This window comes from Zosterops lateralis (genome assembly GCF_965231275.1).
Source record: "Zosterops lateralis genome assembly, chromosome: 35".
NCBI classification, from domain to species: Eukaryota; Metazoa; Chordata; class Aves; order Passeriformes; family Zosteropidae; genus Zosterops; species Zosterops lateralis.
Genome location: NC_139795.1, coordinates 1,909,452 through 1,931,703, shown reverse-complemented (window position 1 = coordinate 1,931,703; position 22,252 = coordinate 1,909,452). Strand labels below are relative to the sequence as shown.

General features: G+C 51.0%; 2 protein-coding genes across 2 annotated transcripts in view; both read left to right on the top strand.

The window, feature by feature from the left end:
* Positions 1-1,616: 1,616 nt before the first annotated feature.
* Positions 1,617-15,861, top strand: ATF6B (activating transcription factor 6 beta; the record flags this gene model as incomplete). Its single annotated transcript, XM_083881741.1, is given in 16 exon segments — positions 1,617-1,729; positions 2,055-2,131; positions 2,226-2,304; positions 3,251-3,333; positions 3,953-4,009; positions 5,218-5,245; positions 5,248-5,354; positions 6,200-6,385; positions 7,603-7,691; positions 8,367-8,385; positions 8,434-8,504; positions 9,648-9,722; positions 10,382-10,472; positions 11,787-12,104; positions 14,406-14,490; positions 15,734-15,861. Coding segments are annotated over 16 exon segments (1,584 nt in total). The 5' UTR covers positions 1,617-1,638.
* A 1,941-nt stretch (positions 15,862-17,802) lies between these two features.
* RPP21 (ribonuclease P subunit p21) overlaps positions 17,803-22,252 on the top strand; it is a 52,189-nt gene continuing 47,739 nt past the window's right edge. Inside the window, exon 1 of the mRNA XM_083881778.1 lies at positions 17,803-17,806. The gene's annotated coding sequence lies outside the window, so the exon portion shown is untranslated. The remainder of the gene's footprint in view (positions 17,807-22,252) is intronic.

The window sequence follows — 22,252 nt, the reverse complement described above, 5'->3', positions numbered from 1 at the left end:
AGTGAAGGGCTGGAGGTGGACACTGAGGGGTCAGAGGTCAGTGAAGGGCTGGAGGTGGACACTGAGGGGTCAGAGGTCAGTGAGTGGCCGGAGCTGGACATTGAGGGGTCAGAGGTCAGGGAGTGGCCGGAGCTGGACATTGAGGGGTCAGAGGGCAGGGAGTGGCCGGAGCTGGACACTGAAGGGTCAGAGGTCAGTGAATGGCCGGAGCTGGACGCTGCAGACACTGAGGGGTCAGTGGTCAGTCCATGGCCGGAGCCGGACACTGAGGGGTCAGAGGAGGTCACGGTGGCCACAGAGTGTCCAGAGGAGGTCACAGTGGCCGGAGAGTGACCAGAGGGGGTCAGGGCCACCCTGTGTCCGGAGCAGGTGAGGGTCAGCCGGACGCAGCACCAGGACCCCGGCCCCGGCCGCTCCAGGCCCCGGCCCGGCCGGACAATGACCTTTGCCCAGGCCCCGTCCGGGCTCGGCCGCCATCGCTCGGGGCCGGCCTCAACCTCGATGACATCATCGTCCTCAGGCCACGCCCCCGAGTCATCAAGCCCCACCCCCAAGTCCTCAGGCCACGCCCCCCAGCCCTCAGGCCCCTCCTCTGGCGGCCCCCGAAGCCACGCCTCCTCCAGCGACCAATCCCAGGGATCTGCCGCCTGATTGGCTGCGGCCGGCGGAGCTGCGACGTCATTGGGGGGATGCTGAGGGGGTGTGGCTTGATTGGGCGGAGCTCGGCGGGTCCTGTTCTCATTGGATGTGGGTGCTGTGTTCTGATTGGCCGAGGGTTGTGGTGCTGTGTCCTCATTGGCTGGGGCTTTGTGTCCTGTGTTTTCATTGGTGGGAGCTTTGTGTCCTGTCTCCTCATTGGCTGCAGCTTTTTGTCCTGTCTTCTTATTGGCTGGCTGTGGCTCTTTGCTGTCATTGGTCGCCTCCCGCGGCTCTGCGCCCTCATTGGCTGAGCCACAGCTCCGCCTCTCCTCATTGGACGAGCCCTGTGGCAGCGCATCCTCATTGGTCACCGCTAGTTCCTCATCTCGCTGCTGATTGGCTGGCGTTTCCTGGGCGTCTCTGCTCTCATTGGCTGCCCCACGAGGTGCTGCTTCCCCATTGGTTGGCGCTGCTCCTTCCATCTTTTCCTCAGCCAATCACGATCCTCCTATAAAATAATAGGCGTGGCCTAAACAAGAGGGCGTGGCCTCACCCTCAAGGGGGCGTGGCCTGACCGGGGGGGTTTCCCCTATGGGCGGGAAATCCCCACCACCCTCCCCCTCTCCCTCATTACGTCACTTCCTGTCTCGCCCCCTCCAGGCCCCACCGTGGCCCGGGCCCGTTGTTGCCATGGCGACTCCGCTCTCCCCGCTCTGTTCCCGGGGGGCTCAGGGGGGTCTCTCCTACCTCCTCGGTTCTCCCGCAGCTCCGAACCGGGACCGGAACCGCGGCCGGGACCGAACCGGGCTGAGGCTCCGCTCCCGCCGCCGCCGCTGCCCCTTTAAACCGCTGAGGGCACCCGGAACTGCCACACCGCGCATGCGCCGCGCCGAGGGCGGGAATTCCGCGCGCTGCCATTGGTCAGACGAGGAGGCAGACCGCGCGCTGATTGGCTGGGAGCGATAAGGGGCGGGGCTAAGCGGCGTGAGGGGAGGGAAGATGGCGGCGGCGGCGCTGGCGCCGGAGCTGCTGGTGCAGCTGGACCCGGGGCGGTTCCGCGCCGATAATTTACTGGGGGCCGAGGATTGGGGTGAGGCCGCGGGCTCGACTGGGGCCGGGGGAGAGCGGGGAGGGACCCCCGGGGTGGGGAAAGACCCCCGGGGTGCGGAAGGGGCGATTCGTGTGGGAGGAAAGGGGCGGGGTTTGGAAAGGGGGCGTGGCCTATTTGACAATGATTGACAGGGTGTAGACTCAGTGGGCGTGGCTTATTTAACACGGGACCTTTCATCGATTGGGTGTTTCATAAAGGGGGCGTGGCTTATGTAAATTAGTTTCAAATGGGCGTGGCTTAATTATATGTAATTGATGTTTGGTGGGCGTGGTTTTCTCGCTGACCACGCCCATTTTTTTTGCAGATACCGCCCTCTATGGTTGCCTTGACGACCGTTTGGACCCCGCCCACCTTTTCCCCTCCCTGGATCCTGATCCCATGGTAAGCCACGCCCCTTTTAAAATAAACCCCGCCCGCTTTTGGGCGTGGTTTTTGTGGCCACGCCCACTGGGCGGGTCTCTGATCCCTCCCCCAGTTCGATTGTGCCTTTGATGGGGGGGGAAGTGCCGAGCCCGACCCCCCCTGGAGCCAGGAGAGCCCCCAGGTGTGCACAGGTGAGCCTGGGGGGGATTGGGGGGGGGTTTGGGGGGTCCTGGGGGGGCTTGAGGCGTCTTGGGGGGGATTTGGGGAGGATTTGGGGGAGATTTGGGGGGTCCTGGGGGGGCTTGAGGGGTCCTGAGGGGGTTTAAGGGAGAATTTGGGGGAGATTTGGGGGATCCTGGGAGGATCTGGGGGGTTCTGGGGGGGATTTCGGGGGTCCTGGGAGGGTTGGGGGGGGATTTGGGGGGTCCTGGAGGGATTTGGGGTGTCCTGGGCAGGTTTGGGGGGGATTTAGGGGGGATTCTGGGGGTCCTGGGGGAATTTGGGGGGTCCTGGGGGGCTTGGGGGATCCTGGGAGGGTTTGGGGGGAATTTGGGGGAGATTTGGAGGGTCCTGGGGGGATCTGGGGGGGATCTGAGGGAAATTTTGGGGGATTTGGGGGGTCCTGGAGGGATTTGGGGGGTTCTGGGGGGGTTTGGGGGATCCTGAGGGGGTTTAAGGGGGGATTGGGGGGATTTGGGGGGTCCTGGGGGGATTTGGGGGGTTCTGGGGGGGTTTGGGGGATCCTGAGGGGGTTTAAGGGGGGATTGGGGGGGATTTGGGGGGTCCTGGGCAGGTTTGAGGGAGATTTGGGGGGTCTTGGTGGGGATTTGGGGAGACTTGAGGGGTCCTGGGGGGGATTTGGGGGAAAATTTGGGGGGGTTTAGGGGGGTCCTGGGGGGATTTGGGGAGATTTAGGGGAGAATTTTGGGAGATTTTGGGAAATTTTTGGAGGGATTTTACAGATTTTTTTGGGTATTTTTGGCAGAATTTTGGGGAAGGGTCTCGAGGAAAAAAAAAACCCAAAAATTCTTTAAAAAATCCAAAAATTCTTAAAAAAACCAAAAAAATTCTTTAAAAAATCCCAAAAATTCTACAAAAAAGTAAAAAAAATTCTATTTTTCACCCCAAAACCAGAAGATTTGCAGGTGAAATCTGAGCCGGGCTCCCCGACCTCCTCCCACTGCTCCGACTCCTCCTGCACCTCCGAGCCCCAAATTTGGGTATGAGAGCCCCTAAATACACCCAAAAAACACCCAAAATTCACCCAAAAATTCCCAAAAAAATCCCTCAAAATCCCTCAAAAATCCCCAAAAAAATTCCCAAAAAAAATCTCAAAAATCTTCCCAAAAAATCCCCCAAAATTCACCTAAAAATTCCCAAAAAAATCTCCAAAATCTTCCCAAAAAAGTCTCAAAATTCCTTCCAAAATTCTCCCAAAAATCCTCCTAAAATCCTCCCAAATTTTCCTCCAAAAATCCCCAAAATCTTCAAAAAAAATCCCTCAAAATCCCAAAAAAAATCCCCCAAAATCCCCCAAAAATCCCAAAAAAATCCAAAAAAATCCCCTTAAATCCCCTAAAAAACCCCCAAAATTCACCCAAAAACCTCCAAAAAAACCCCCAAATATCCCCCAAAATCCCCCAAATTCCCCCAAAATCTCTCAAATGCCCCCAAATCTCCCAAAATCCCCTCCAAAAATCCCCTAAATCTCCAAAAATCCTCAAAAATCCTCCAAATATCCCCAAAATCTCCCAAAAAATTCTCCCAAAATCCCAAAAAATTCCAAAAAATTCCAAAAATTCCCAAAATTCCCAAAAATCCCCCAAATTTCCCCCCCAGGCCCCCAGCCCCCCTGAAATGGGGGTGAAGGTGGAGCCCCTCCCCACGAGCCCCCAGGTGAGTCTGGGGGGAGTTTTGGGGGATTTTTGGGAGAATTTGGGGATTTTGGGGGGATTTGGGGAGTTTGGGGGGTTTGGGGGGATTTGGGAAGATTTTGGGGGGATTTTTGGGGGGATTTGGGGAAATTTGGGGGGAAAATTGGGGGATTTTTGGGGGGATTGGGGGGATTTTGGGGCAATTTGGGAGATTTTGGGGGGAATTTGGGGCTGACTTTGGGGGATTTGGGGGGATTATGGGGGGATTTGGGAGATTTTGGGGGGATTTTGGGGAGATTTTTGGGGGGTTTGGGGAGTTTTGGGGGCATTCTGGGGATTTTGGGGGAAAATTTGGCAAATTTTGGGGGGAATTTGGGAGGATTTGGGGAAACTTGGAATTTTGGGGGAAAATTTGGGGGATTTGGGGGAAATTTGGGGGGATTTGGGGGACAAATTGGGGGATTTTGGGGGGATTTAGGGGGGATTTTTGGGAGGATTTTCAGGATTTTTTGGGGGGGGATTTTGGGGCTCCCAGGGTGAATTTGGGGGTTTTTGGGGGTCCCAGGACCCCCCTGACCCCCCCGTCTCCCCCCAGCCCCTCCCCCCCGGGGGGTGAAGGCCGAGGGGCCCCCCCCGATCAGCCCCGCCCCCCCCAGAGCCCCCCAAAAACCTTCGTGCTGCAGCCCCTCCCCCCCCGAGCCCCGCCACCCTCCACGGTGAGAACTGGGGGATTTGGGGGGATTTTGGGGGGTCCTGGGAGGGTTTGGGGGGTCCTGGGGGAATTTGGGGGGAATTGGGGGGTCCTGGGGGGGATTTGGGGGAATTGGGGGGTCCTGGGGGGAATTTGGGGAATTTTGGGGGGGATTTGGGGGAATTTTAGGGGAATTTTGGGGAATTTTAGGGGAATTTTGGGGGGTCCTGGAGGGGTTTGGGGGGATTTGGGGGGATTTTGGGTCAGATTTGGGTTATTTGGGACAGTTTTTTGGGCTGATTTTGGGCAATTTTGGGTCAGTTTTTGGGTCAGATTTTGGGGTTATTTGGGTCATTTTTGGGCTATTTTGGGTCAGATTTTGGGGATTTTTTGGGCTATTTTGGGTCAGATTTGTGTTATTTTGTGCCAGTTTTTTTTGGCTGATTTTGGGACAATTTTGGGCCATTTCGGGTCCCGTTTTTGGCTATTTTGGGTCAGATTTTGGGTTTATTTTGTATAATTTTATTTATTCCCCCCAGTGCCCGTCCTGCTCCCGGGGGGGCTCCTGTGCCTGCCCCTCCCCCCCCCGGGGCCCCCCAGGGACACGACCAAAGGGGGCGGGGCCAACATCGCCCCTGCCACGCCCAGGGACACGCCCAGGGACACGCCCATCGACGTGAGTGACCAATCAGTGACCACTGGGGGACCCCAGAGTGACCAATGAGTGACCAATGACCTCTGAGTGACCAATGAGTGACCCTGAGTGACCACTGGGTGGCCAATGGGTGACCAGTGAGTGACCAGTGACCCCAGAGTGACCAATGAGTGACCAATGAGTGACCAATGAGTGACCAGTGACCCCTGAGTGACCAATGACCCCTGAGTGACCAATGAGTGACCCAGAGTGACCAAAGAGTGACCAATGAGTGACCCATGGGTGGTCACTGAGTGACCACTGGGTGACCAATAAGTGACCAATGAGTGACCAATAGGTGATCAATGAGTGACCCTGAGTGACCAATGAGTAACCAATGGATGGCCAGTGAGTGACCCTGAGTGACCTCTGAATGACCTCTGACCCCTGAGTAACTGAGTGACCCCCTCTGGAGTTACTGAGTTCACCTGGGCTCACCTGGGGGTTCCCTGAGCTCACCTGGGCACACCTGAGCTCACCTGGGGGTTACCTGGACTCACCTGTGGGGGTTCCCTGAGCTCACCTGGTGTTGCCTGAGCTCACCTGGGCACGCCTGAGCTCACCTGTGGGGGTTCCCTGAGCTCACCTGGGCTCACCTGAGCTCACCTGTTCCTACCTTGGCTTACCTGGGCTCACACAATGGGCTCACCTGATCCCACCTGGGGGTTCCCTGAGCACACCTGGGGGTTCCCTGACCTCACCTGGGGTTACCTGACCCCACCTAGGCCCACCTGGGGTTACCTGGACTCACCTGAGCACGCCTGGGGGTTTTTAGTGCTTGCCCACAGGGGTTCCCTGGCCTCACCTGTGTGCCCTCACCTGTCCAGGTGCGCGCCCTGCGGCGCCAGCAGAGGATGATCAAGAACCGCGAGTCAGCGAGCGCCTCCCGCCGGCGCCGCAAGGAATACGTGCAGGGCCTGGAGCAGAGGCTGCACCTGGCCATGGCCGAGAACGAGAGACTCAGGAGAGACAACGGCGCCCTCAGGAGGAGACTGATGGAGCTGCAGGGACAGGTGAGACACCTGGGGACAGGTGAGACACACCTGAGACACCTGGGGACAGGTGAGACACACCTGGGCACACCTGGGGACACCTGGGGACACACCTGGGACACACCTGGACACACCTGGGACACACCTGGGGACACACCTGGACACACCTGGACACACCTGGGGACACCTGGGGACACACCTGGGGACATACCCAGGGACACACCTGGGGACACACCTGGGGACATACCCAGGGACACACCTGGGGACACACCTGGACACACCTGGGACACACCTGGGACAGCTGGGACACAACTGGACACACCTGGGGACAGCTGGGACACACCTGGGGACACACCTGGGACACACCTGGGACACACCTGGGACACACCTGGGACACACCTGGGACAGCTGGGACACAACTGGACACACCTGGGGACAGCTGGGACACACCTGGGGACACACCTGGGGACACACCTGGGGACACACCTGGGGACACACCTGGGACACACCTGGGGACATACCCAGGGACACACCTGGGGACACACCTGGGACACACCTGGGGACATACCCAGGGACACACCTGGGGACACACCTGGTCACACCTGGGGACACACCTGGGGACACACCTGGACACACCTGGGACACACCTGGGACACACCTGGGGACACACCTGGGGACACACCTGGGACACACCTGGGGACACACCTGGGGACACACCTGGGGACACACCTGGGACACACCTGGGGACATACCCAGGGACACACCTGGGGACACACCTGGGACACACCTGGGGACACACCTGGGGACATACCCAGGGACACACCTGGGGACACACCTGGGGACACACCTGGGGACACACCTGGGACACACCTGGTCACACCTGGGGACACACCTGGGACACACCTGGGGACACACCTGGGGACACACCTGGACACACCTGGGACACACCTGGGGACACACCTGGGACACACCTGGGGACACACCTGGGGACACACCTGGACACACCTGGGACACACCTGGGGACACACCTGGGGACACACCTGGGACACACCTGGGGACAGGTGACACACCTGGGACACACCTGGGGACACACCTGGGGACACACCTGGACACACCTGGGACACACCTGGGGACACACCTGGGGACACACCTGGGGACACACCTGGGACACACCTGGGACACACCTGGGGACACACCTGGGGACACCTGGACACACCTGATTTCTGGGTCCCCCCCAGGTCCCCTCGGCCCCCCCTGTCCCAGGACCCCGGAAATTGGCCTGTCTGGGGGCGCTGCTGCTGCTCACCTTCCACCTGGCCCCCCTCAGGTGAGTCTGGGGGATTTTGGGGGGAATTTGGGGGGTCCTGGGGGGATTTGGGTTATTTTGGGAGGTCCTGGGGAGGATTTTGGAGGGATTTGGGGGTCCTGGGGAGGTTTTGGGGAGGATTTGGGGGGTCCTGGGGGGGATTTGGGGGGATTTTGGGGGGCCCTGAGGCGGTTTGGGGGATCCTGGGGAGGTTTTGGGGGTCCTGGGGGAATTTTGGGGGGTCCTGAGGGGGTTTGGGGGATTTTGAGGGGGATTTGGGGGGTTCTGTGGGGGATTCAGGGGATCCTGGGGAGGTTTTGGGGGGTCTTGAGGGGAATCTGAGGGGATTTGGGGGGGATTTTGGGGGAGATTTGGGGGGTCTTGAGGGGTCTTGGGGGTCCTGAGGGGGATTTCGGGGGGTCCTGAGGGATTTTGGGGGGAGTTTTGGAGGGTCCTGGGGGGTCGAGGGGATTTTGGGGGGGGGATTTGGGGGGTCCTGAGGAGTTTTTGGGAGGAATTTGGGGGTTTTGGGGGGTAAATTTGGGAATTTTGGGGGTAATTTGGGGTTTTTTGGGGTAAATTTGGGGATTTTTGGGATAAATTTGAGGAATTTTGGGTGGTTTTTTTGGGATAAATTTGGGGATTTTTTTGGGGGTCTCCCAATTAACCTCTGCCCCTCCCCCTCCCCCCCCGCAGCCTCCCCCGGGCCGGCCCCTCCCCCCGCGCCCCTCCCCCCCCCCGGGGGCGGCGCCACCTGCTGCAGGTGCCGGATCTGGGCGCCCCTCCCCCCCCCGGCCTCTGGGGGCCCCTCCCCCACCCCGGGACCCCCTTCAGGTACGTCCGGGACACAAAAAATCCCTTTTTTTTGGGTTTTAACACGAAAATTTGGGATAATTTGGGAATTTTTGGGGGGATTGTCGAATTTTGGGGGGTAAATCTGAAATTTTTGGGTTTAATTTTCAATTTTTGGGGGGTTTTTAACCCAAAATTTGAAATATTTTGTGAATTTTTGGGGGGATTTTTAAATATTTTGGGGGGAATTTCCAAATTTTTTGGGGTAATTGTCAAATTTGGGGGGGAATTTCTGAATTTTTTGAGGTAAATCTGAAATTTTTTTGGGGTAATTTTCAGATTTTTAGGGAAATTCTCAAATATTTGGGGAAATTCCCGAATTTTTGGGGGAAATTCTCAAATTTTTGGGGGAAATTCTCAAATTTTTTGGGGAAATTCCTGAATTTTTGGGGAAATTTTCAAATTTATTTGGGGTAACTCTTAAATAGTTTGGGAATAATTCAAAAATTTTTGGGGATAATTCCCATATTTTTTTGAGTTAATTCCCATATTTTTAGGAATTAATTCACAATTTTTTGAGGAAAATTCCCTGGGTTTTTTTGGATATAATTCCCTTTTTTTTTCAGGATATTTCCCATATTTTTTTGAAAAAAAATCCCAATTTTTTGGGAATAATTCCCAAATATTTTTGAGTTAATTCTCAAATTTTTGGGGGGACAATCCCCAAATTTATTCGGGGATAATTCCCAATTTTCTGGGGATAATTCCTGAATATTTTGAGAAAAAATCCCAATTTTTTGGATATAATTCCCAGATATTTGGAGGAATAATTCCCCAATTTTTTTAGAGATAATTCCCATATTCTTTAGGAATAATTTCCATATTTTTGAGAGATTAATTCCCACTTTTTTTGGGTTAATTCCTTTTTTGGGGGGATAATTTCCTGCTATTTTTGAGGATAATTCCCAAATATTTTTCAGTTAATTCCCATATTTTTAGGAATTAATTCCCATTTCTTTGAGAAAAAAATCCCAATTTTTTGGGGTAGAATTCCCAGATATTCGGGAGAATAATTCCACAATATTTTAGGGATAATTCCCATATTTTTTTGGGATAATTCCCATAATTTTTTGGGAATAATTTCCATATTTTTTGGGGTTTAAATCCTATTTTTCCCCATTCCAGAAACTCCTCCGTGTCCCCCTGGGCCCCCCCCGGGAGCCCCGAGTGCCGCGGCTTCAACAGGACAGAGTCGCTCAGGTCTGGAATTTGGGAAATTTTGGATATTTTGGGGGAATTTGGGGAAAATTTGGGTATTTTGGGGGAATTTGGGAAAATTTGGGGGAATTTGGGGAAAAATCGGGGGAATTTTGGGTGAATTTTGGGGGATTTTGGGGGATTTTCAGTGGATTTTTGGGTGATTTTGGAAAAATTTGGGGGATTTTGGGGCATTTTGGGTGAATTTTCAGTGGATTTTGGGGGGATTTGGGGGAAAGTTTGGGGGATTTTAAAGAAATTTGGGGGGAAATTGGGGGATTTGGGGCTATTTTTGGGTGTATTTTTGGCTATTTTTGGGCTGTATTTTGGGGATATTTTGGGCTACTTTTGGGGCTATTTCTGGTGGTTTTTTTGGCTATTTTTGGGGCATATTTTGGTCTATTTTGGGGGATATTTTGGGCTGTTTCGGGCTATTTTTGGGGGTATTTTTTGGGTATATTTTGGGGTGTATTTTTGGGTTATTTCTGGTGGGTTTTGGGTTATTTTTGGGGATATTTTTTGCTGTATTTTTGGCTGTATTTTGGGCTATTTTTGGGCTATTTTTGGGGCTATTTTGGGTGTATTTTTTGTGGCTATTTTGTGCTATTTTGGGTGTATTCTGGGCTGTATTTGGGGGTCTCAGCCCCTGTCCCTCCCCCCAGACTGGCAGACGAGCTCCGGGGGTGGGTCCGGAGACACCAAATCCACCGAGAGACCCCCGGGGGGCCCCCCCAGAGCCCCCCCCGAGGCCAGGTCAGAAATGGGGGGGGTTCGGGGGTCCTGGGGGGGATTTGGGGAGGATTTGGGGGGTCCTGGGGGGGATTTGGGGAGGATTTGGGGGGTCCTGGGGGGGTTTGGGGGGTCCTGGGGGGGATTTGGGGAGGATTTGGGGGGTCCTGGGGGATCCTGGGAGGGATTGGGGGGGATTTGGGGGTTCTGGGTGGGATTGGGGGGTCCTGGGGGGATTTTGGGGAGGATTTGGGGGGTCCTGGGGGGTCTCTGGGTGGTCTCTGTTTATTTTGGGGGGTCTCTGGGATGTTTGGGGGGTCCTGGAGGGGATTTTGGGGGTCTCTGGGGGGTCCCTGTGCTGTTTTGGGGGTCTCTCTGATATTTTGGGGTCTCTGGGGGGGTCTGGGGGCAGTTTTTGGGGGTCTCTGTGCTGTTTTGGGGGGTCTCTGGGGGGGTCTCTGTTTATTTTGGGGGATCTCTGGGGGGGTCTCTGGGATATTTTGGGGGTCCTGGGGGGGTTTGGGGGGTCCTGGAGGGGATTTTGGGGGGTTTGGGGCAGTTTTTGGGGGTCTCTGTTTATTTTGAGGGGTCTCTGGGGGGTCTCTGTGCTGTTTTGGGGGTCCTGGGGGGGATTTGGGGGGGTTTGGGGGGTCTGGGGGGTCTCTGTGCTGTTTTTGGGGGTCCTGGGGGTGTTTGGGGGGTCTCTGGGGGGTTTGGGGCAGTTTTTGGGGGTCCCTGACCCCTCCCCCCCCGGCAGGTCCAGGGCCCGGGGGGGTCTCGGCTGATCCCGGCGCTGCCCCCCCGGCCGGAGAGGTGAGACCCCCAAACACCCCAAAAAAACCCAAAAAACCCGAAATGGGGACCCCAAAACCCTCCTGGGACCCCAAAATCCCCCCAAAAATCCCCCTAAAATCCCCAAATTCCCCAAATTTCCCCAAAATCCTCCCAAATCCCCCTAAATTTCCCCCAAAATCCCCAAGACTCTCCCTAAAACCCCCCAAAAATCCCCCAAATTCTCCATAAAATCCCCAAAAAAATCCCCAAAAATCCCCCAGAAAATCCCCAAAAAACCCTTCAAAAATCCCCCAAAAATCCCCCAAAAACCCTCAAAAAATCCCTCAAAAATCCCCAAAAATCTCCCAAAAATTTCCTTAAAATCCCTAAACCCTCCCAAATCCCCAAAAATCCCCCAAAGCCCCCCCAAAATTCCCCCAAAATCCCCCTAAATTCCCCCAAAATCCCCAAAACTCTCCCTAAAACCCCCCAAAATCCCCCAAATTCTCCATAAAATCCCCCAAAAAAATCCCCAAAAATCCCCCAGAAAATCCCCAAAAATCCCCCAAAATCCCCCCAAAAAACTCTCAAAAAATTCCAAAAAAAACCTCAAAAAATTCCCCAAAAATTCCCCAAAAATCCCCCAAAAATCTCAAAAAAACTCTCAAAAAATCCCCAAAAAATTCCCTAAAATCCCTAAAACCTCCCAAATCCCCAAAAACCCCCAAATTTCTCCCCAAAACCCCCAAATTCGTCCCCAAACCCCCCAGGTCGGTCCCGGGGCAGCTGCAGCTTTACCGGGGCCCCGAAGGGCCCGAGCCGCGGATCCTGTCGGCCATCGAGCGCAGGGACGACACCTTCTATGTCGTGTCCTTCAGGAGGGTAGGGAGGGGTTTTTGGGGGTTTTTAGGGTTTGGGAGAGTTTGGGAGGGTTTGGGAATTTTTTGGGAATTTTTTGGGATTTTTTGGGATTTTTTTTGGATTTTTTTTGGATTTTTTGGGGGATTTTTGGCAATTTTTTTGGCATTTTTTGCGTGTTTTTTTGGGGATTTCAGAGGCGATTTTAAAGGGTTTTGGAAAGGATTTTTGGGAGATTTTTGGGGGGGGTTTTTAAGGAGTTTTTTTTGGGTTTTGAGGGAGTTTGGGATTTGGGGGATTTTTTTGGGGATTTTTGGGGGGATTTTTGGGGTTTTTGGGGGGATTTTGTGGGGGATCCTGTCGGCCATCGAGCGCAGGGACGACACATTTTATGTCGTGTCCTTCAGGAGGGTAGGCAGGGATTTTTTGGGGTTTTTAGGGTTTGGGAGAGTTTGGGAGGGTTTGGGAATTTTTTGGGATTTTTTGGGATTTTTTTTGGATTTTTTTTGGATTTTTTGGGGGATTTTTGGCAATTTTTTTGGCATTTTTTGCGGGTTTTTTGGGGATTTCGGAAAAGGATTTAAAGGGGTTTGGAAAAGATTTTTGGGGGATTTCTTGAGGGGATTTGGGAGTTTTTGAAAAGAGTTTGGGGTTTGAGGGATTTTTGGGAGGATGTTTTTGGGGTTTTGAGGGAGATTTTGGGGGAATTTTGGGAATTTTTGGGGATTTTTGGGGGGATTTTTGGCCGCCATCGAGCGCAGGGACGACACCTTCTATGTCGTGTCCTTCAGGAGGGTAGGGAGGGATTTTTTGGGGTTTTTAGGGTTTGGGAGAGTTTGGGAGGGTTTGGGGATTTTTTGGGATTTTTTGGGATTTTTTTTGGATTTTTTTTGGATTTTTTGGGGGATTTTTGGCAATTTTTTGGGCATTTTTTGCGAGTTTTTTTGGGGATTTCAGAGAGGATTTTAAAGGGTTTTGGAAAGGATTTTTGGGAGATTTTTGGGGGGGGTTTTTAAGGAGTTTTTTTTGGGTTTTGAGGGAGTTTGGGATTTGGGGGATTTTTTTGGGGATTTTTGGGGGGGTTTTTGGGGGGATTTTGTGGGGGATCCTGTCGGCCATCGAGCGCAGGGACGACACGTTTTATGTCGTGTCCTTCAGGAGGGTAGGGAGGGATTTTTTGGGGTTTTTAGGGTTTGGGAGGGTTTGGGGATTTTTTGGGAATTTTTTGGGATTTTTTTGGGATTTTTTGGGGGGTTTTTGGCAAATTTTTTGGCATTTTTTACGCATTTTTTGGAGTTTCGGAAAAGGATTTAAAGGGGTTTGGAGGGTAATTTTGGGGGATTTTGGGAGATTTTTAGGGTTTGGGAATTATTGGGGTTTTGAGAGAGTTTGGGGATTTTTGGGAGGATTTTTTGGGGGGATTTTGTGGGGGATCCTGTCGGCCATTGAGCGCAGGGACGACACCTTCTATGTCGTGTCCTTCAGGAGGGTACGAGGGGGTTTGGGGGGAATTTTGGTGGTTTTTTGGATTTTGGAGGGTTTGAGGGGGTTTTGGGATTTTTTTGGGATTTTTTGGGGGGATTTTGGGGGATTTTTGGCAATTTTTTTGGCATTTTTTGCGGTTTTCGGAAGGGATTTTTTAAAGGGTTTTTGGGGAGGTTTTGGGGGATTTTTGGGGAATTTTAAAGGGAATTTTTGTGGATTCTTAAAGAGATTTTTGGGGTTTTGAGGGAGTTTGGGATTTGGGGGATTTTTTGGGGGATTTTTGGGGATTTTTTGGGGATTTTTGGGGGGGATTTTTCGGGGAATTTTGGGGGATTTTTTGCTTAATTTTCGAGTTTTTTTGGGGATTTCAGGAGGGGATTTAAAGGGTTTGGGGGATTTTTTTGGGGATTTTGGGGAGATTTTTGATTTTTTTGGGTTTGGGGAGGAATTTTCGGGGGTTTGGGGGAATTTTTGGGGTTTTTGGGGGGGTTTTGTAGGTTTTTTTGGGAGATTTTTGGGGGATTTGGGAAGAGATTTTAAAGGGATTTTTGAGAAGTTTTGGGGTGTTTTTTTGAGGGGATTTTTTGAGGTTTTTGTGGCAAATTTTGGGAACATTTTTGGCTGAGAATTGGGGAGGGTTTTGGTGGAAATTTGGGGATTTTTGGGGATAATTTTGGGGAAATTTCACTGAGATTTTTCAGGATTTTTTGGATCATTTTTTGCCATTTTTGGGGCAAATTTTGGGAACATTTTTGGGGAAAATTGGGGAGGGTTTTGGTGGAATTTTGGGGATAATTTGGGTGTTTTCTGAGCCCTAAAATGTGATTTTTTGTGCCCCAGGATCACCTGCTGCTCCCGGCCCGGAGCCACAACAAAACCTCTCGACCCAAAATGTCCCTGGTGATGCCGGCGGCGGCTCTCAACGGTGAGAGGGGCCCAAAAATGGCCCAAAATGACCCAAAAAACACCCCCAAACCACCCCAAAATCACCCCAAAATCATCCCAAAAATCTGTCAGAAAACACAAAAAAATCCCCGAAAAATTTCCCCCAGAAAGTAAAAAAATCCACCCAAAAAATCCAAAAAAATCGTCCCAAAAATGTCCCAAATCACCTCAAAAATAATAATAAAAATTCCCAAAAATTCTCTTAAACTCTCTAAAAATCTCTCAAAAAAAATTCTCTCAAAAATGCCCCAAATCACCCCAAAAAAACCCCAAAATTCTACTCAAAAATTCCTTTTAACGCCCCAAAAATCCCCTCAAAAAATAAAATAAATCTCCCCTAAAAACTGAAAAACTCCCCCAAAAATCCCTCCAAAAATAAAAAAACAAACCCCAAAAACTCAAAAATTGCCCCCAAATCACCCAAAAATCACCCCAAAAACCTTGTCAGAAAACACCCAAAAATCCCCTTGAAAAATAAAAAAAAATTCCTCAAAAAAATCAAAAATTCCCCCCAAAAAATGCCCCAAATCACCCCCAGGAAAAACCCCCCAAAAATCAAAAAAATTCCCCTGAAATTCCCCTAAGAAACACCAAAAAAATCCTCCCAAAAGACTCAAAAATTCCCCCAAAAATAGAAATAAACCTTCCCTGAAAAACGCAAAAATCACCCCAAAAATCACACAAAAATCATCCCAAAAATCCCCCCAATAATGCTCTAAAAACACCCCAAAAACACTGTCAGAAAATACCCAAAAAATCAAAAAAAATCCCCGCCAAAAAAAAAAAAAAATCGCCCCAAAAATCCCCCAAAATCAGCCAAAAATCCCCCCAAAAAAATCCCAAAATCACCCCAAAAAACCCATCAGAAAACTCCCCAAAATCCCCCTCAAAAACTCAAAAATCCACCCCAAAAAATCCCAAAACATCTTCCCAAAAATTACCCCAAAAACCCCCAAAAAACCCTAAAAAAACTCCCCAAACCCCCCAAAAACCCCAAAAAAACACCCCAAAAAAATCAAAATAATCCCAAATACCCCCCAAAAAATCACTCAAAATAACCTGAAAAAAACCTAAAAACTCCCCCGAAAAATGTCCCCAAAAACTCAAAAAATCCCCCAAACCCCCTGATTTTTTGACTCTTCCCCATTTTTTGGGTCCCAGATTTTTTGGGATCCCCCCAAATGTTGTTTCCCCCCTAATTCTGGGTGTATTTTCCCCCCCAGAGTCGGTGCGGGGCCCCCAGCCCATGATGCAGGTGGACTGTGAGGTGATGGACACGCGCGTCATCCACGTGCGCCGGCCCCGCGCCACGCCCAGGGACACGCCCAGGGACACGCCCACACGGCCCTGAGACACACCCACACACTGAGGGACACACCCACATAGCCCTGAGACACGCCCACCTTGCAATGGACACGCCCACACGGCCCTGAGACACGCCCACCCTGTGAGGGACACGCCCATCCTGCTCCAAGACATGACCACCCAATGAGGGACATGCCCAGGGACACGCCCATCTGGCCCTGAGACACGCCCACACAATGAGGGAAACGCCCACACGGCCATGAGACACACCCATCAATCCCTGGGACACGCCCACCCTGCCTGGGACACGCCCACCCTGCCAGGAACACACCCACTGCGTGAGAGACACGCCCATCCTGCCAGGGACACAGCTGTGAGACACGCCCACCCACTGAGGGACACGCCCACTGTGTGAGGAACACACCCATCCTACCCTGGGACACACCCACCCACTGAGGGACACGCCCACACGGCCCTGAGACACGCCCACCCTGCAATGGACACGCCCACATGGACCTGAGACACGCCCACCCTGCAATGGACACGCCCACATGGACCTGAGACACGCCCACCCTGCAAAGGACATCATCACCCTGCAAGGGACACGCCCACCAAGTCCTGAAACACGCCCACCACATAAGGGACACACCTATCAAATGAGGGACACACCCACCCTGTGACAGACACGCCCACCAGGCCCCCAGACATGACCACATGCAGGGACACGCCCACCCACTGAGGGACACGCCCACCCTACAATGGATACACCCATCAATCCCTGAGACACGCCCACTTTGCCAGGGAGACACCCACCCTGTGACTGACACACCCATCAATCCCTGAGACACGCCCACCCACTGAGGGACACGCCCACCACATTGGAACACGCCCACCTCATTAAATTGTATTATATTAAAAGGACACGCCCCTTCTGTGGATTTAACTGCATAAGCCACGCCCCCTCATTAAAAAACCTGAGGGTGGGAAGGCCACGCCCCTCATTGGATTTAACCACCTAAGCCACGCCCCCTCATAAAAAAAATGAGTTGAGAAACCCCTCAGTGGGTTCTGGTTTAAGCCACGCCCCCTTAGGAAATTTGCATATTTAGGCCACACCCCATTCAACCCTCTGTGGGTTTAAGCCACGCCCCTTTTGAAACTTGTGCAGAGGCCACGCCCCCTCAATGGAATTGAACAATGAGGCCACGCCCCCTTGGGTGTAATTCAGTCTCCTGGCCACGCCCATTTTGCCTCAGGCCACGCCCCCGTGTGATCAACCCTTCAGGCCACGCCCACTTTAAAATTATGTGTGTTGATAAGCCACATACTTTTCATTTGCATATTAGGCCACGCCTCTCATTAAAAAGGCCTTCTAAGCCCCGCCCCTTTTCTGCCACGTGGCTGTTGGTCAGGCCACGCCCCCTTTTCTCTGACCACGCTCCCTCTGTGTTTTTTGTTTTTTGTTTTTTTTTTTTTAACGCCCCAATCAATAAAAAGTTGAGAAAAATTGAGTTGGGTTTTTCACAGAAAAGAAAATTTTGGGAATTTTGGGTTTAATTCTCCAGGAATTTGTTGGGGGGGGGTTTGGAAGATTTTGAGGGGGATCTTTTGCGTGAATTTTGGTGGAAGTTTGGGAGAGAATTTGTGGGAAGATTTTTCAGGAATTTTGGGGAAATTTCGGGGGGTGAAATTTCAGGGGTTTATGACCCCCCAAGACCCCCCAAAACCCTCACAGACCCCCCCAAAACCCACACAGGTCCCTCAGAGACCCCCCAAACCCCCTGAGACCTCCCCAGAACTCCCCAAAACCCTTCAGAGACTCCTCAAAACCCCCCCAAACCCCTCTGAGACCCCCCAGAGACTCCCCCAAAACCCCCCAGTGACCCTCAGTCACCCCCAAATCTCCCTGAGACCCCTCCAAAACCCCCCCTCACCACTCGGGGTGCCCTCAGCGGCCCATCCCGGCCTGGCAGGCGGCGGGGCCAGGCGGAGTTTCCCTCAGAGCCGCCGTTCCCGCCATCGCCGCCGCCGCTTCTGTCCTGAGGGCTCGTCCCGCCGCCGCCATCTCCTTCTGCCCCTCACAGCCCGCCCTGCATTCCTATTGGCTGCCGCGCCTGTCAATCAAATTTCTGCGTTCCTATTGGTTAAAATCATCGCGGATCCGCCCTGAAGCAGCGGTATTAGCTGAGGAATCGCCTCTTCCTATTGGTTGGCGGAAATCTGGGCGGTGATTGGTTGATAATATACGATAGGCAGTGGTTTTATACAATGATAAGACGAGATTTCGCGTTACCGCGGCAACGCTCCAGCTTCCCGCCCATTCCCCATCACCATAACAACCACGCACAACGCGGGAAAGGGGGAGTGGGCGGAGCCGCGCTCGCTGATTGGCTCAGAGCCCCGTCAATCAGTGACGTCGCTTCCGGCGCCGCCAGGGCCCCGCGCCGCCGCCGCAGCCGCCGCCCCTCCCGGTACCGGCGGGGCCTGAGGGGAACCGGGGGAAACCGAGGGGAAAACGGCGCGTCCCGGGGGCTGCCGGGGCTCCCCGGGGCTGCCCGGGGCGGGACCGCGGCCTCAGCCCGAGCCCCGGGGATGCTCCGCCCGCCCGGGCCCGAGCGAGCCCTGAGGGGAGGGCGGGGACAGGGTGGGGCCCGGAGGGGGTTTGGGGGGAAAATTGGGATTATTGAGGGGAAAATTGGGATTATTGAGGGGAAAATTGGGATTATTGAGGGGGTTTTGGGGTTCTAAGGGGAATTTGGGGGTCCTGAGGGGGGTTGGGGGGTCGTGAGGGGATCTGGGGGGTCCTGAGGGGATTTTGGGGTAAAAAAGGGGAGATTTGGGATTATTGAGGGGAGTTTGGGGTTTCTGAGGGGATTTTGTGGATTCTGAGGGGAATTTGGGTGTCCTGAGGGGAATTTGGGGGGAAAATGGGGAAAATTTGGGGATGTTGAGGAATTTTTGGGAGTCCTGAAGGGAATTTGGGGGTCCTGAGGGGATTTTGGGGTGAAAATGGGGAAAATTTGGATTATTGAGGGGAAAATTTGGATTATTGAGGGGGTTTTGGGGGTCCTGAGGGGATTTTGGGGGTTCTGAAGGGATTTTGGGGTGAAAAATGGGAAATTTGGGGATTTTGAGGGGATTTTGGGGCTCCTGAGGGAATTTTTGGGGTGAAAATTGGGAAATTTGGGATTATTGAGGGGATTTTGGGGGTCCTGAGGGGATTTTGGGGTGGAAAATGGGGAAAAATTAGATTATTGAGGAAATTTTGGGAGTTTTGAGGGGATTTTGGGGAGAAAAATGTGAAATTTGGGATTATTGAGACAATTCTGGGACTCCTGAAGGGATTTTGGAATAAAAAAAAGAGGAAATTTAGGATTATTGAGGCAATTTTGGGGCTCCTGAAGGGATTTTTGGGATAAAAAAGGGGAAATTTGGGGGTTTTGAGAGAATTTTGGGGGGATTTTTGGGCTCCCCAAGTTTTGGGGATTTTTGGGGGGATAATTTGGGGTCCCCCAAATGTAATTTTGGGGTAAATTTGGGGTTTTTCAGGGGGATTTTTTTGGGGGTTTTTTGATTTTTTGGGGTTTTTTTCAGTGGGATTTTTTTGGTGTTTTTTTGGAAGTTTTTTGGGTTTTTTCAGGAGATTTTTGGGGTTTTTTTAGGGAGTTTTTGGAGGCTTTTTTTTGAATTTTCAGGGATATTTTTGGGGGGTTTCAGGGTTTTTTGGGATAATTTTCAGGGGGGATTTTTGGGGGGTTTTTGGAATTTTTTGGGGGATTTTTCATGAATTTTTGGAGGATTTTTTAAGAGGAATTTTTGGTTTTTTAGGGGATTTTTTTGAGTTTTTCAGGAGCAGATTTGGGATTTTTTTCAGAGTTTTTCCAAGAAGATTTTTTTTGGTTTTTCAGGGTTTTTTTAAGAAATTTTTTGGGACCTTTTTTGGGTTTTTTTCAGGTGGTTTTAAAGTGATTTTTTGGGACTTTCCAGGTGGATTTTTTTTTGAGTTTTTCAGGCGTTTTCTGAGTGATTTTCAGGGGGATTTTGGGGGTTTTTTAGGTGTTTTAAAGTGATTTTTTTGAGGGTTTTTCAGGGTTTTTTTGGGGGTTTTTCAGGACTTTTAAAGCGATTTTTCAGGGAGATTTTTGGGGTTTTTCAGGTGGTTTTTGGGGTTTTTCAGGGGGATTTTTTTGGGTTTTTCAGGGGATTTAAAAGGGATTTTTTGGGGTTTTTCAGGGGGTTTTTTGGGGGGTTTTCAGGTGTTTTTTAAGTGATTTTTAGGGACATTTTTGGGGTTTTTCAGGTGATTTTTGGCTGTTTTTTGGGGCGATTTTTGGGCCGTTTTTTGGGCAATTTTTGAGGTTTTTCAGGGGATTTTTTGGTTTTTTTTTTTTTAGGGTTTTTCAGGGGCTTTTAAAGTGATTTTTTGAGGATTTTTGACCATTTTTAAAGTGAATTTCGGGCGGATTTTTGCCATTTTTGGGGGGAATTTTAACTTTCTTCCACAGACAATAATTCAACTCTCCTCAATAATTAATTTTTATATTAATTTATTAATTTGCTGTTTTTCCTCCCCCAGCAGCGATGGAGGCGTGGCTGGGCCCGGCGGGTTTGGGCTTTTTTTGGGCAATTTTTGGGCTTTTTTTGGGCCATTTTTGGGCTTTTTTTGGGCTTTTTTTGGGCCATTTTTGGGCTTTTTTTGGGGTGAATTTTTGGGCTTTTTTTGGGCCATTTTTGGGCTTTTTTGGGGGTGAATTTTTGGGCTTTTTTGGGTGATTTTTGGGGTGTTTCAGGGAGAATTTTGGGTGCGTTTTGGGTGATTTTTGAGCGAATTTTGGGCTTTTTTGGGTTAATTTTTTGGGCTTTTTTGGAGCAACTTTTGGGGTTTTCCAGAGCGTATTTTTAGGGTTTTTCAGGTGTTTTTTTGGAGTCTTTCAGGTGTTTTTTAAGTAACTTTCGAGGGGATTTGGGGTTTTTTTTTTGGGTGGACTTTGAGGTTTTTCAGGTGGATTTTTTGGGGTTTTTCAGGTGGATTTTTTGGGGTCTTTCTGGGGAGTTTTAGGTGGTTTTTTGAGTCATTTTGGGCGTTTTTAAAGCGATTTTCGGGCGGATTTTTGCCGATTTTGGGGGTGATTTTTGCCCTCCATCCACACACAACACTTTAACCTGTCCAATATTAATTTTTTTCATTAATTTTCTGTTTTTCCTCCCCCAGCAGCGATGGAGTTGTCGGTGGGGGACGGCGGGTTTGGGATTTTTAAGTCAATTTTTAAGTGATTTTTGGGGCAAATTTTGGGCTTTTCAGAGGAATTTTTTAAGGTTTTTCAGGGTGGTTTTTTTTAGGTTTTTTAATGGGAATTTTTTGGGATTTTCAGGGGGATTCTTTTTGTTTTTCAGGGGTTTTTTTAGGGGATTTTTCAGGGGGATTTTTGGGGGTCTTTCCGAAGTTTTTTAAGTGATTTTCAGGGAATTTTTGGGGGTTTTCAATGGTGGTTTTTTTGGCATTTTCAGGGGGATTTTTTGGGGTTTTTGGGTGGATTTTGGGGTTTTTTTCAGGGGGATTTTTTAGCATTTTTTGACAATTTTTTAGAGTTTTTCAGGGGAGATTTGGGGTCTTTTCAGGGTGATTTTTTTGGTTTTTCAGGCGTTTTTAAAGCGATTTTCGGGCAGATTTTTGCTGTTTTTGGGGGGGAATTTTGCCCTCCATCCCCAGACAACAATTCAATCTCCCCAATAATTAATTTCTTTCATCAATTAAATGTTTTTTTTCCTCCCCCAGCAGCGATGGAGGCGTGGCTGGGCCCGGCGGGTTTGGGAATTTCTCAGGCAATTTTTAAGCCATTTTCGGGGGGATTTTCGTGGGTTTTCTGGTGTTTTTTTAGGGTTTCTCAGGGGAATTTTTTTGGCTTTTTCTGGGGTTATTTTCGGTTTTTTTCAGGGACTTTTTCAGGTGGGTTTTTGGGGTCTTTCAGGTGGTTTTTGGGGCTTTTTAAAGCGATTTTCTGGGGAGGATTAGGTGGTTTTTGGGGGGGTTTTTCAGGGGCTTTTAAAGTGATTTTTGGGGAATTTTCAAGTGAGGTTTTTTTGGTTTTTTGGTGAATTTTTGGGGCTTTTTCAAGGGGATTTTTGGGCTCCACCCCCAGACAACAATTCAATCTCTCCAATAATTAATTTCTTTCATTAATTCTGTTATTTTTCCCCCCCAGCAGCGATGGAGGCGTGGCTGGGCCCGGCGGCGCTGGCTCTGGCGCTGCTGCTGCTCCCTTTGCTCTACGAGCGCTGCGGCTCCTTCCGCTTCTTCTGCAAAATGGGATTTTACAACGGCTGGATCCTGTTCCTGGCCCTCATTGCTATCCCTTTGTGTGCTCTGAGGGGCAGGGACGTGGAGAACATGAAGTGAGACGGGGAGTTGACAGGATTTATGGGGCAAAAAATGGGAT